The sequence below is a fragment of the Cricetulus griseus genome, chromosome 2 (genome assembly GCF_003668045.3).
Source record: "Cricetulus griseus strain 17A/GY chromosome 2, alternate assembly CriGri-PICRH-1.0, whole genome shotgun sequence".
In the NCBI taxonomy this organism is placed as follows: Eukaryota; Metazoa; Chordata; class Mammalia; order Rodentia; family Cricetidae; genus Cricetulus; species Cricetulus griseus.
Window position 1 is genome coordinate 29,783,784 of NC_048595.1, and position 14,214 is coordinate 29,797,997.

Consider the following 14,214-nt stretch of genomic DNA (forward strand, 5'->3'; position numbering starts at 1 on the left):
GGTCTGCTTTTCATGCCAAATCCACCCTCTCTCACGCAACATTCTGTGCACTGCATGGGAGAGTTTTCATCCCAAGCTCTTTGGCATCCTGGCTTCTCTGACGGTGCCACTCTCAGCCCCACTAATTTCCCCATGACATCTAAGCTACCCTGCAGAGTCCTGCTTTCCTAGTCAGGATCATGGCAATGTTTGCCCAGCAGGGACTGCAAGGATGCTGGCCCAGTCTTCCTAAGTTCCTTACAGTACCTAAGCAGAGGGGAGAGGGCAGCATGCAGGAGGGTGGACAGTGAGGAGGCCAGGAAAGTTCTCCAGATGAGGTTCAGAAGTGTGAGAGGAAGCCTGGAGCAAGTGACTCTGCTATTGGGAACTGAGAGTCTGCTTTGCAGCAGCCGCCCTCCGGGGTGTCTGGGCCACACCATAAGGCACATGGGCGGCCACTGTGCCCATCTCCTGGGCCCCAGCCACATGGAACATCTGGTCATCAAAGAAGATGTGTGGGCGGATCTTCTCAAGAAGGGGGCCTTTGGGTGCTCCGGCTAGGAATAAGGCCTCGTCGGTCTCCAGGCCCCAGCTTCTCAGGGTCTTGAGGGCCCGGGCCCCAGAACTGGCTGCACTGCGAGCTGTCACCAAGTAAGTGCGAATCGGGCACTCCAGCCGCAGGCCTTTGGAGTAGAATTTCTTCTGCAGTCTACCCAGTGCCTCCAGAAAGCCTTTCAGGGGGCCCTGTGGAGTTAAGGAGATACTGTAAGATACCCTCTCCTAAACACTTGCCCTCTCATCCTAAAGCACAAGTGACTGGCTGTTGGGGTGGGAAATCCCTAAATCTTTTGGTAGTTTTGCTCTGCCTTTCTGGCTACAACATACAGGGTTGTAGGTACCTGTAGTCTGGAGTCTGTCTTAACGTGATTGGGGCTGTGTCTGAATAACCATAACCAGGGCAACTGTTGCTAGGCTTATCTATCCACGTCTCCTTCAGCGATCTGTCCTGTAAGTGTGGCTGTCTGTGTTCATTAGCAAAGAAGGAATTTAAACTAGCTAGTAATGATGTCATGGGAGCCTGCCAGCCAGAATGGACTCTATATGTGACTATCTGGGCCAGATGGGCTACTGAATGTGAGCCTGCCTGTGGACAGACAGACCCACATGTGGCTCAAGGTCCCTGGGGTCAGGGAAAGTGTCCACAGCAATGGAGGTACTGCCGGTATGTGAATAAAGAACTTAACGGGATAGAATGTAGCTCATTTCCAAAGCAACTGGAAACAAGGAAAATGGGCTGCTAGTCTTGGGGGGGGGTCCTAACTGGGTAACCTGGGGTAAGCAGTGTTCCTCTGGCAGCTCTCTATCAACCACTCAGGGGGAAAAGTGTCCTGCCCTGGGCACCTAGATTTCTAAAAAGCTCAAACTGGAGTTCCCAGTAGGGCTGGAGAATCCCAATGCTCCATCTACAGGGAATTTAGCTCCAAGACAGGCTCTGTTCTCAGAGAGCAATTGAGAAGTATGAGGGTAGGTGAGGCTCCCTGAGCCACTTAAGCAAGGCATGGCAAGAGGTGGCCCAAGGCCACTGGCCCAGCTCCCCACACCAGTACAATAGAGTTCTTCTTGTCTCCCAGTGAAGGAAACATGGGCTTCTGGGGGGTAGGTGCTCGCTCACAAGGGGATCTTGAGGGAAGAGCTGAGGGTTACAGGGAAAGGACAGTGGATTGGGGGTGTGACTCCGAGTTTTAGGGAGGGGTGGGGACTCAGAATGGGTGTGGGGCTTCTGAAAGGAGATGAGACCTTAGAAAGGGATTTGGAGGAACAAAGCAGGGAGGCAGGGGAGGCTTCAGAGAGATGCTTGGGGAGACTTTAGAAGCCCCAAGAGGCGGGGAAGGAGACTGCATGAGGGGTGGGACTCAGTGAAGGGGCAGAGTCATTGAAAGGACCCTGGGGCCAAGTGAGAGAGAGGTTTAGAACTCAGAAGGCAGAGGCAGGCAGATCTACTCAGAGAAGCCCTGCCTTGAAAAACCTAAGGCAGAGATGGGTGTGGGGGAGTGGGGGTTTGAGTCTTGGTAAGAGGACCTGGTGGGGATGCGGGCTTAGCCAGGGTTTGGCCCTGACCTGGGAGTTCAGGCCAGGCCAGGTTCCGGGGAATGAGGGCTACTCAGGGGTTCTGGGAATGCGCAGCACCTGTGCCAAAGGTTTGTTCTCATGGGCCTTCTCATGCTCGAAGAATCTGTCCAGCCCATGGGCCTTGACAATGCGCTCTGACTCATCAGAGAAGAGTACTGCGTCCCCATCGAAGGCCACGCGGAGCTGACTCTGGGACACAACCACGTCCCTGCTGGGGCTGAAGATGGTGGCAGCTGCAATCCCTGCACACAGAGAGGTAAGTGTTGTCTTCCAGGAGACAGGAGAAGGTATCTCATGCTGTCCTTGCTCCACCAGCTTCCCCAGGACTGAAGGCAAGCCTAACAAGGACTCATCATATTGAGGACATTTTAAAATCGGTAGTCCGTGAGTACTGGCTACAAGAACACGCAGCAGCTATAGCTTTGAGGGTACCCATCAAGGTCTAAAGGCCACCTCGTTAATATCTTCGTGGAGAGCTCTGGGGGTGTCCCTGGGCAGCAGGACACTGAAAAGCTATTTATCAGCCAGCATGAAAAAATTTGAACAATTTAACATTGATGATGATGCTGGTATGGACTAGCCAAACAACAGTCTTGGCTGGGAGCACAGGACTGCTACCACCCTGTTCTGTTTGGAGTTCTTCACCCCAGACGGACCTGCAGCAGACAGGGAAGCACACCTTGAGACGCAGCCACTCCTTCGCTATTGGTTCCAAGTTATATACTTTCTCTGGGCCAAGGTAAAATTAGGGTTCTTTCAGGTCTGTATGAGGCTGAGCCCTCAGGCTGCAGTAGAGATGGGTGGGTGTGGACACCCTGTCTTCAGCCACCCAGCACCCAGGTACACTGCTGTCACATTGGTTCAGACTGTGAGATAATGTGCTCGGTCCTGGGAGACAATATAAGCTACTTGTGATACTATGTATAGACTTTCTGCAACCACTGTTCTACTGCAATGCAAGGACACCAGTCAGGGACCAAGACTCCAGATTAAAATCAGCTGAATCCCCCTCAATAGTTATCATCTCTCTACAGGACTCTTCTACCCTGCTCCTTGGGAATCTAGGATCACCGAGGTAGACTTCCACAGAGCTCTGGCAAGAGCTATCAGTACAGGTCTGACAGCAGCTTCACTAGCCTAAGGATGCCCAGGGTAGGACTACATCCTGAGTATCAGGCTATGTACCTTCTCAACTCTGTCAACCTAATGCCAAGATGACCCAGAAGCACCCTGTTCTGAGCAGGAAATCCATCTAACCACACTCCCAAGACCAAAAGTCAAATTCCACATGCACAGAGGCACACCTGCAGGTTAGTTAGTTCCCAAACCCCAAACAAAGGGTGTGATGTGTTTAAGGAAATGCCCTCTGGGTCCTGATTAGAGAAAGCCTCACCTACAGAGGGACTACAAGGAAAGGAAAAGAGGGCAGTTAACAGAGGAAACCTGAGTGTCCAGCCTGAGTACACATCCAGGCAAATGGGCAGTCAGTCTTCCCTCCTCTGTGGGCTCCTGTTGGGAGGACTGAGACCATGTCTGTCACCCCAAACTGCCCCTTGAAAGGGGAACAGAGAATGGACTTTTCATTATCAAGAGTCCCCTAATCTCACCATAGCACTGGCCAGCCCAGCTGTGGAAGATGACCATTTCTGAAAGCCTACCACTCAGGCTGGGCTAAATATGGACCTTCCCTCTTTCTCATTGGCCCAGTGATGGATAGAAGTTTCCTGATCACATAGGAATCAGAACTCCCATCAGCCCAGAGGAATCTTGGAAAACAGTAGCATTCTGGGCTGTAACGCAAGTTTCTATGGAAACAGAGGGCTAGGTGATGCTGATGAATGTACACTGTGGGGCAGGAGATGGGAAGGAGGATTAGGTAGGGCTTTGTTTTCACTTTACAAGACAGATCATAGGAATGTATCCCCTTGCAGTTACCTTGGCAACCCCAGCACTTGTTCAGAGCTTCAGGACCAGGCTTCTCTACACTGGGACCCTTTTATGTCTGGGGAAGTGTTCCTCTATTCTCCCTCCTCGTTCTGACTTACCCTCATCAATGGCTTCTCGCACTTTTTCCGCATCAGCTGACAGGTAGAGGTTGGTGTGATAGGCCTTGAGGTAGCAGATGGGGCTGTTCCCACCTGTCATGCAGAATCGCTCGATGAACAGGTCTGTGGAGGTAGAGAGTCCCCAGATGAGGCCAGGGTCAAACTTCAGAGCCCAGAATGGACTCTGCGCCTAGTGTGAACCACCTTGAATCTGAGTGCTGGGGCAGCAGAGTGACTCTCTGTTTCAGCCTAACATTTCCCCTGCATCTTTCCTCGAGGGAATGAATCGGGATCACACATCTGGAGAAAGCATCTGGCTCACAGCACCCCTCCCACTCAGACCCTATCTTCCTGGTCATAGCTGATTGGATAGGGGCAGACTCTGGACCTAGCTGAGCCAATCAGAGTCCAACCTGGGTAGCTTGCTCTCATGGTTGCAAAAGCTGTGACAAGTGACTGCTATCCTCAGCCACTACCCGAGTGCCTTCTATGGGACTGTCGTCCTCCTCACAGTCCACACAGGGAAGGTTAATACCTGACCGCACAGAGGTCTCCCAGGGCCCTACTCAAGCATGGAGCACTGCCTATTCTGATTGCTCAGAACCTGTGCTTAAATATTGTTAACCTCACCCTCACTGTCAGAAATTTGAAATTACAAAATGCTCCCAGCATCCATGTGGCAGCTCACAACTGTCTGTAACTCCAGTTGCAAGGAATCTGATACCTCTTCTGATCTTCAAAGTCACCATCACACAGGTGGTGTGGCATTCACTCACATACACACATATGCACACAGGTTTAAAAAAATTACAAAGGAAGTGAAGCTAGGCATAGTGGCACATGTTTTTAATCCCAGGACTCAGGAAGCAAAGACAAGCAGAACTCTGCAAGTGCTAGGCAGCTGGAGTTAAATAGAGATACCCTCTCTCAAAAGAAAAAAAGAAAAAGAAATGGTGGCATGTGTCTACAATGTCTGAAATACCAGTACTGGGAAGGTTAGAGCAAGGGACTTTCAAGTCTGAAGTCAGCCTGGGCTAGACAGTAAGATCCTGTATCAAAATTAAATAATTTAAAATAAACACCTTAACTAGGTTATTGTTGGCTTGAAACAAGACCTTGTAAAGCTATAAAGACAGGTGGGTTGGTGTTGATGATTTTTCCTTTTTATAATTATTTTATTTTATGTACATTGGTGTTTTGCCTGCGTGTATGTGTGTGTGAGGGAGTCAGATCTCCTGGAACTGGAGTTATAGACAGTTACTGCCACGTGGGTACTGGGAATTGAACCCCGGTAGAGCAGCCAGTGCTCTTAACCAATGAGCCATCTTTCCAGCTCCTGGTTTCTCCTTTTTAAGAAATGTTATCTGTTTTGCCTACATGTGTGTGTATGCGCCATGTGCATGCCTGGTGCCTGTGGAGGCCAGAAGAGGGCCTAGAAGTGTTCAGATTTCCTGAAATTATAGTTAGAGATGAAAACAAGGAATTCGCTTGCTAAAGAAGCACAAAGGCCCATTTGGCCCAGGGAGAATACAAACCCAAGAGAGATCGCCAAGACTTGGATCCTGTCCTCTCTGGGTCCAATTTTACTTCCTGCTCTGTGGTTCTGAGTCATGCTGGAACTGACAATGGTTCCCTTTGCTGGAAGCTTGCTCAGAGAGACTTGGAACTTACAATCTAACTGAACCAAAAAGAGAAGCATCCTTTCAGTCTGAACAGCCCCTGATCTCCCCTGACCTCCCATTGGCCTCATGAGGCTTGCTAGTCTCCTACAGTTAGAGAAACTGAGACAGAAGCAGTAAACACCTTTCCCTGTAACATGGGGAGCGAGGCCTGTGCAGTGTGGGCTGTAGCTGGCTTGTGCCGGCTTGCAAGAGTCAGCTATTAAATATCCAGGAATTTTATGAGCCAGTTATGATGACCAACCATGGGTGGCCAGAAATTGGCCATGGACGACAACCTGTAAACTGGCAGCATTTCAAATCAGTTTTTTTTTTTTTGTTTATTTTTACAGGTTTTTGTTGGCCTTTTGTTTTTCTGGACAAGGTTTTTCTCTATGTAGCCCTTCGTTGTCTTGGAATTCACTCTGTAGACTAGGCTGGCTTTGAACTCAGAGATCAACCTACCCCTGCCTCTCAAAAGCTGGGATTAAAGGTGTGTCACACACACACACACACACACACACACACACACACACACACACACACACACAGCATTGCAGTCTTGTTTTTATTTCATTTTTTTGAGACAGGGTCATGTGTGTCCTAGGCTGGCCTTAAACTCACTGTGTGTCTGAAGATTTGCTACTGGTCCTCTGCCTCCATTTCTCTGATGGCACACATGCTGGCATGACAGTTTGTATGTTGTTTGCTTTTTAATGCAGTGCTGGAGATCTAACCAAGGACAACATGCATGCCAGGCAAACACTCCACCGATTAAGCCATGTTCCCAGCTCCTTGTCTGTCTGTCTGTCTGTTTTAAAACAGGGTCTCATGTATCTCAGGCTGACCTTGAACTCACTATGTAACCAAGGAAGACTTTGAATTCTTGATTGTCCTGCCCTCATCTCCTGAGTGAAGGCATCAGATGCATGCAATACCACACCTAGTTTTTATACAGCGTTGGAGATTGAGCCCAGGACTTTCTGCCTACTAGGCAAGCACTCTACCAGTCTGACTACAGCCCCAGTCTTACTTGTTTTAAAAGACAAGGTTAAAAAACTCAATTCAATGCCAGGTTAGTAGAACATCGCTGGGTTTAGTTAGGGTGGCGGTCTGTAGAGCCTGACCCAGCCTGACCTTGCAGAAGTGGGGCCTTCCCCCAGGGGGCGTTTGTGGTAGGGGCATCCCATGGTCATCCCCCTCATGCCTACCATAGTGGTTGATACTGTTGATGAGACGGACTCCCACTTGAGCATGGTTGTTGGTCATGAGGACTATGTCAAAAATATCCTCGCTATCGGGATACAGCTCCCGAAGTCTCTTGTTCACAGCCTCCAGGGCCTGGAAGGGAGAGCGCAAAGTCCAGTTCAGAGTCCCAGGGATTGATGGGTAGAGTTGGTGGCCAGGGACCCAGTGAGAAAGGGGGGGCGCTAGGGACAGGCTTGGTTTGGAATAAGATCTGTGCACACTATCTCCTAATGCCATTTTCCACCTTTGGGTGGGTTGTTCACTACTCAGAAGCACTTTATTAATGGTGGAAGGGATCGATCCTCAAGCTGGTTACCCATTCTGGGGCTCCATCAGTCCTGAGCCTGGTGGCCTCCTCTTCCCACCAAGTCTCAGGCCTCTAGCTGTGGGGTTGCCCCTGCCAGGCAGAGCTTCTAGCAAAGGCACCGTGTGGGCTCCTTCGGGACCTGCCTCCTCACCTTCACAAAGGGAAAGGCCGGCCCGGGGCTGAAGGGCTCGTTCTCGTGCTCCAGCTGGTAGCGCACATACTCCTCCACACCCTGCTCCGTGTAGATCCTCTGCTCCTCGTCCATGCGGAACAAGGCTCTGGAGGACACGGCGATGGTGACTGCGTTCTGAGGCTTTGGCTATAGGAGGGACAGTAGGACAGGCCATTACTCAGACTCACCAGGAGGCAGCCGCGCTTGTGAAAGCCCTTCCTGGACCCAGGGACCCCCAAGGCTCTGCTTCAAAGAAAGTGAGCCTTGGGTAGAGGCAGACTCTGGGCTGGATTCTGCTGAAGACTGGCCCCTTATTTAGGAGTGTGACGGGGAGGAGGGGCATGCCCTCAGGGAGCTCGCAATATTGTTGGTCATCAGGACACCACAGAAAAATGAGCACAGTGTATATAGCCAAAGTATGACCACACTGAGATGACGCCCAAATGTTTCCATTATGAAAGAAGAGCCACATGTCCCCAGGAAGAAATTAGTGCCCAGAAACACAGTAATTATATAAGAAAAAAAATTTTTTTATCTCTAGCCTGGACCTGCTTCCTGAGCTGCAGGCTCACATACCTAACTGCCCCAGTCAACCAACAGACCAACAGACAACCCAACTTGCAGTGCCCTAGGCTGAGTTCCCCCCCCCATCCCCACCTGATTTTCCACATCTTTTTTTTTTTATTTATTTACTATGTATACAACATTCTGCTTCCATGTATATCTGCACACCAGAAGAGGGCACCAGATCTCATTACAGATGGTTGTGAGCCACCATGTGGTTGCTGGGAGTTGAACTCAGGACCTTGGGAAGAGCAGTCAGTGCTCTTAACCTCTGAGCCATCTCTCCAGCCCCCGATTTTCCACATCTTGTGCTCAGCGCCACCATCTACTCATCCAGATTGCCATTTCATGAGCAGACAGCTGAAGCCAGGCAGGAAACATCCACCCCCTCCTCTTTCCCCACTCCCCTCACCATTGATTTGAGTGTCCAAGCCACCCATACTTGGCAGTCACCAACTTCTTCTTCTCTTCCGCAGCCCAAGCCACCATCGCCTCTACCCGCTACAGAGAAGGTCTGCCTAAAGTGCAGACATGATTGCGGCCCACCTCATCAGTGGTACAGAGGCAAGCAGACAGCCTTTCCTACAGAGCAAGAAGTCCTTCACAACAACAGACCTCTGCTTCCTACCTGCGGCCAGCTTCCCTTCCCCAGCTGTGCTCAGTCTCACCTTTTTCATGTCCTCGCACAGCTTCCCCTTGTCCTCTGGCTTTTGAGCATGAGGTTCCCTTGCTGACTGTACTATTTCCCATGTCCTCTGTCTAGTGAGTGAGTGCCCTCACTGTGGATCTCCACTTCAGTTGCTTCCTCTACGGAGTCTGCTGAGGAAACTTCTGTGGAAGGGTTCTAGAAGGCATACATGGCCCCTGCCCGCAGAGCTCATCAGGGCATGGGGAAAAGACAGGTGGACAGAAGGAAGAGGCACAGGGTTGGGAATGCGTGACAGAAGGCCAAAGCAGGGTCTTGATGACTGGCTTCAGGGGAAGTCACTGGGAGAGAAGGCTTTTGGGGAAGACCTTGAAGGAGGAGGCCACGAGAATTAGTGAGCACAAACCCAAAGCCTTCACAAAAGTGAACAAAGGCCAGGGCAGGGGAGAGTTAAATGAGCCAGAAGAATAGGCAGGGGCTGGATTTCAAAGGGGCCTTAGCACTTCTTCCCAAATGCTGTATCTGAATGTATTCCCCCAAATATCATGTTGAACCATGGTCCTGAATGTGATCGTATTAAGGAGCAGAGCCCTTGAGAGTGGTTAGGGCTTTTCTTAGAAAAAAAAAAAGTCAGCAGAGTTTGCCCTAACTATTCCACCATGTGAGGACATAGCTACACGTTGCCATCTTTAAACCAGAAAGAGAACCCCAGTCTTCTGGCTCCTTAATTTTGGACCCCCAGCCTCCTAAAATGCAAGAAAGAAATTTCTATTGTTGACAGTGTAAGTTGCTCAGTCTGTGGCACACTGATACAGTAACCCAAATGGGACAAGACATCTGACTTGGATAGGATGGGGTGAGGAGCATGCCACCATGGACAGCAGCTGGACCCTGACTGATTTCTGGGCAGGATCAGAATATCGGTGTTCAGGGAGGTCATGGACACCACTTCTCTGTGACTGTGACAGTCCTAGGGTCATGATCCTCTACAGATGAGAAGAGAGGGGCTCAAATTGAAGCCAAGACTTCTAAGCGGACCTAACACTCTGGCTTGTTCATGATAATCTTGTGGATGATTTATTCTTCCCACTGCTAGGCTCCAATTGATTGGCAGCATTGAGTGATGCTAAGCTGGGGACATGTTAGGAAGCAAGATAGGTTTGATCTCTGCCCCCAAGGAGCTTCTGACCCATTCTCCATGCAGAGATTCATGACATCATTTAGGAGATGGGGAGAGGCGCATGCCACCATGGACAGCAGCTGGAGAAACTGGTACTATGGGTGTGTAGGGAATGTATGGCCACCACTTCTCTGTGACCTGGACAGTTCTAAAAGCTGGGCCTTCATGGAAATGCTCTATAAACTGTGCTGTTTGGTTGTGCAGTAACTTCAAATGTGAGAGGTGATGCTGAAGATTTGAAATCTAACTTTGCTTTAAAAAACAAATATGTGTATGTGTGAGTTCGTGTTCATGTGTGGAGCCCAGAAGTGGATGTCAGCATCTTCCTCTATTGCCTTCCACTGTGTTTTTTGAGACAGGGTCTCTCACTAAGCTTGGAGCACACTGACTGGCTATACTGTCTGGCCAGTGAGCCCTGAGCTCCAGAGATACGTCTCCACCCACTGACTCATGCACACCACCATACGTGGCTTTGATTGAACTGCTGAAGATCTAAACACAGTTCCTTGTGCTTGTGCCCCAGGCACTTTACCAACCGAGTCATCCCCTGTCCCGAAATTCACTTAATTTTAATGAATTTAAGCAGTTTTCCTGTGATTAATAGCCAGTGAAGCTTCAGAGCCTCAAAATGGAAATGAAAAAAACAAAGATTTCTGCAAAGCTGTATAGTTGACCACAGCTTGTGTTTGGCTTTTAACTTCAGCCAAGATAGTGTAAGTGACCAGGAGGGCCAATGGAAGACAATAGGTGCCTCTCCTCTGAGGTTCAACCCAATTTGGCCAGTTTCTGACCACCTGTGTGTCTGTATGTCCATATGGGACTGGGCCATTTCTCAACCTCATCAGCACTTGGGAGCTTTAGAGACAGAACTGTCATTCCTGCAAAGGCCGAGAATCCACTGCCTTCCATCTGTTTCAGGCAATTCCTGAATCTGGCTCCACCCATGCAGCCAGCCAAAGCCTTGTTCTTCACTTTCTGCCTCACCATCCCTGACAGATTGCTGGACCTTGATTCTCCAAAATCCATCAGATCCTACTCATGGCCTCAGGAGTGTCTACTTCCCTCTCATGGATGAGGAACCAGGGCTAGAGAGGGTCAGGTTGTTACTCTAGGTTGCACAAAAAAGTCAAGATGAGCTCTCAAGTCTCTAGCCTTTAGTTTGGCCTCTGTCTACATAACAGCCTCCCTGGTATGATTCTCCCAGAAAGTCCCACCTTTTGTTCCTTCAACAACTTCCCAGGACACAACCCAGGTTCCCTTTCTATATTTGGGAGAAATGATGAGAAGCATTGTGTCCCCATCCTGTGATGTTTCATGGTGGGCCACTCTTCCCCTGAAGAGTGACAGTCCCCAGCACAGGCCTCTGTCTCCTACTCAAGTCACTCTGATACAACATAAGCACCAATGGTTGATTGTCCAGCCTCCAAATGTGTCTGAAGAAATGGGTGACAAGGTCTATCTAGATCCCAGAGAAGCCGAGCCCTTGTAGACTGACCATCTTGTGCCTGGCCAGGTCTCTGTTGTGATGTGCACCAAAATCAGACTGTCCATTCCAGGCTGGGAACTGGGTCAGAACAACCGAGGGGCTCAGCCTGAGAGTGCTGAGCTGTAGGGAGCCATGATCTTATCATCTCTCTGAGATGCAGGCTGATCACTGTGGCTTCACTGTGGCTTCTGGGTGAAGGTGAAGAATTAACAGAGGGTAGCCCAGTGCCACTGGCCTGCCTGAGGAGCTCCCACTTAGACCAGCAATCTGTCTATTGCATTCAAGATAGGAACATAGCCAAACGAACTGCTATTTCTGGAAGGACATAGGAGGGATGCTGGGTGAGAGGAGGATAGGATAGCTCTGGGTGAGAGCCTCTGATGGCCTTCACTAGGTTAAATATTTTACTCAACTTCCTGGGAATTAAAATGAGTCCAGGCCAGGCCCCGATGGACCCATAAGGCTTGCAACCCCCAAAAATAGCCTGTGGGAAGAGGGGCTATGACAGGAAGGAATAGGGGCTGGGAATGTCACCTAATCAGACTGACGAAGGGGCCGTGACCCACCATGGCCTGGTTCTCAGATGCTTCGGGGAGGAAACGGATTTTTGAACACTGAAGATTTACTCCTGGTTCTCAGCTTCCATCTCCTCCCCACCCCTCAGGCAGGACATTAGCACAGCTTGGCTACCTCACTGGCAGGACTGCGGCCAGACCCAACCTTTCCAATCCACCCAGTAAACAGCCCAGCATCATCTTTATAAAATGAAAGTGGAAACAAGTTAATCCATGCTAAAAATAAAAAAAAAGATCCTGCAACAATCCCATTATGATTTTCATATTTTTAAAAGGTAAGTGACCTTTTAGTCAAAAGAATTCTTAGGCAGAAACCCAATATGTAATATTAGCCAACTATATAATTGCTTTAAGTTATTTTACAATTCAGATGTGATATCTACCTCCTACCAACCTATCTACATGAATGTATTTGTTACAAAGCTAACCAATGAATACAACAGTTTGAGTAACAATGCATTTGAAAGCAGCATTTAGGGCACTGCCACAGACTTAACCCTCAGTATCCAGCCAATTTATTTTTATGTTTCTGCACAGTCCTGAGAAGGCCCTGATTCACACCACTTGAAAATGGGAAAAGCCGCTTTTTTCAGTTATTTAAAGTATTTTTTAAGAAGGAAAAAAATAAATTGGATTCACAGATCTGAAGACTTCCTGAGACATAGGGCACCACAGAACCCAGTGTGAAAGCCTCAACCCCAGTAAATAAGGTCCAGGCCCCTTCATCCTGACAGGGCTGTCCCTGGGCTAGGAGACTTTTTGGGTCCTTGTAAGACTTCTCCCGACAAACCTGCCTTTCCCACTCAGTGCAGGTTCTGAACAAGGTCCTCAGCTTCAAAGACAGCTCCTTGCTTTTTGCCCATTCTTTCCCCTTCTGCCTCAGGGGCCACACCCACTGATGCTTTAAGATGAGTTCAAATGCCATTTCCCCAAAGCTTTCCTGGTAGGAGTCACCACCTCCCCTATACTCCCACAGTACTGAATGGGATCTTTTACCTGAGCATCCACCATCTCTATAGCCTCCCGGGCACACAGCAAACTACTGAGACAGGCAGGGCACAGCTTAATATCTCAGTCACCAGAATGACTAAAGGCCTCGAGGTGACGGTGGATAGAGTGGCCTCCTGGGTAAAGTCACTGGAGCGAAGCGGTGGGATGCTTTAAGGACAGCTATTAGGTCCAAGGTGGTGGCATGAACAAGGCCGCGGTCATGAATTGGTCCATTAGAGGAAGAGGAATTCTTGCCTCTGTGTGAAGCTGCAAAGGGCTGATGCCACCACTCTGACTTCTGTATGTTAATGCCCACCATGAATCAGAAGCAATGTCTAAGGTGTAAAGCCTGGCATTGGGAGCTCAGAGCCTGGTAGCAAAGCTCTGAGCCTGGAGCAAGTAGCAGTTTCTTTAAAATGCAGGGAGAGCGACCCCTCTGATCCCAGGGTCTGGGTTTCCAGTTAGAGCCCAAGCGCCTGGGTTTGAAGCCGAAGTGGCCTCACAGACCCTGGAGAACTGAGAGCACAGAGAACAGCCGGGTTTCCAGAGTCGAGTTACTGAGCCCGGGGCTCTGCTGCCCGGATTGCTGACCACCTCTGCCAACAAGTGCGGTCCGCGCGTCCGAGGCCGCCAATGCCGGGAGGGGATAGGTCCCTGATGACAGCATGGGGGAGGGGGATCCTGGCATGGAACCTGAGCCCGGGATGGGGGAAACAACCACTGCTACCAGAGCAGAGCTCCCAAAATAAACTGGAGCCTGAGCCAACTGCCGGGCACATTCTGGGGCAGAGGAGCAGTGTTCCTCCCTCCGGGAGGGGCTCCGCGAGTCCTTTCCAGAGAGCTTGAGACCCCTTCCTGGAAGTGGCCCTTCCAGTGTTCCCCAAACCCAAGCCCTGCTTTACCGATTTGGGTTTCTTCTTGGGCGAGAGATTGTCATAGAAAGTCTTGGACTCCTCCCAGCGCGGCGCCGCGGCGGTCTCTGCCCCTGGCCCGGGTTCGCGGGCCTCCCTAGGCTGTCCGGGTTCCATACTCGGGCTCGGATCCGATCCGGCCGGGCGGGAGCAGGTGGCGGCGGAGACGCGGAGCTCACAGGACTGGGTTACGGGAGCGAGGCGCGTCCCGGGCGGGAGAAGCTGGCGGGCAGGGCCGGGAGGGAGTGTGAGTGAGCTCGCCCCGCCCGCTCGCCCGCTCGCCCGCTCGCCCGCCCGCCGCGGGTGGGAGACAAGCCGCTGGC

General features: G+C 50.4%; 1 protein-coding gene across 1 annotated transcript; it reads right to left on the reverse strand.

Annotated features, from left to right (window-relative positions):
• Positions 1-357: 357 nt before the first annotated feature.
• On the reverse strand, positions 358-14,008 carry Nt5c1a (5'-nucleotidase, cytosolic IA). Its single transcript, XM_027399182.2, has 6 exons — positions 13,883-14,008; positions 7,519-7,686; positions 7,024-7,153; positions 4,155-4,277; positions 2,167-2,351; positions 358-723 (listed from the first exon to the last, which is right to left on the reverse strand). Exons 1-6 carry the CDS (start codon positions 14,006-14,008, stop codon positions 358-360), a joined length of 1,098 nt encoding a protein of 365 aa, XP_027254983.1.
• Between the last annotated feature and the right edge of the window lie 206 nt (positions 14,009-14,214).

Excerpts from the sequence above, each read along its gene's own strand:
- Nt5c1a (XM_027399182.2), bottom strand. The coding sequence starts at position 14,008 with ATGGAACCCGGACAGCCTAGGGAGGCCCGCGAACCCGGGCCAGGGGCA. Across the intron at positions 7,154-7,518 it reads CGGCCTTTCCCTTTGTGAAG|GCCCTGGAGGCTGTGAACAA; the intron begins GTGAGGAGGCAG and ends TCTCCCTTCCAG. Across the intron at positions 4,278-7,023 it reads CAACAGTATCAACCACTATG|ACCTGTTCATCGAGCGATTC; the intron begins GTAGGCATGAGG and ends CTACCTCCACAG.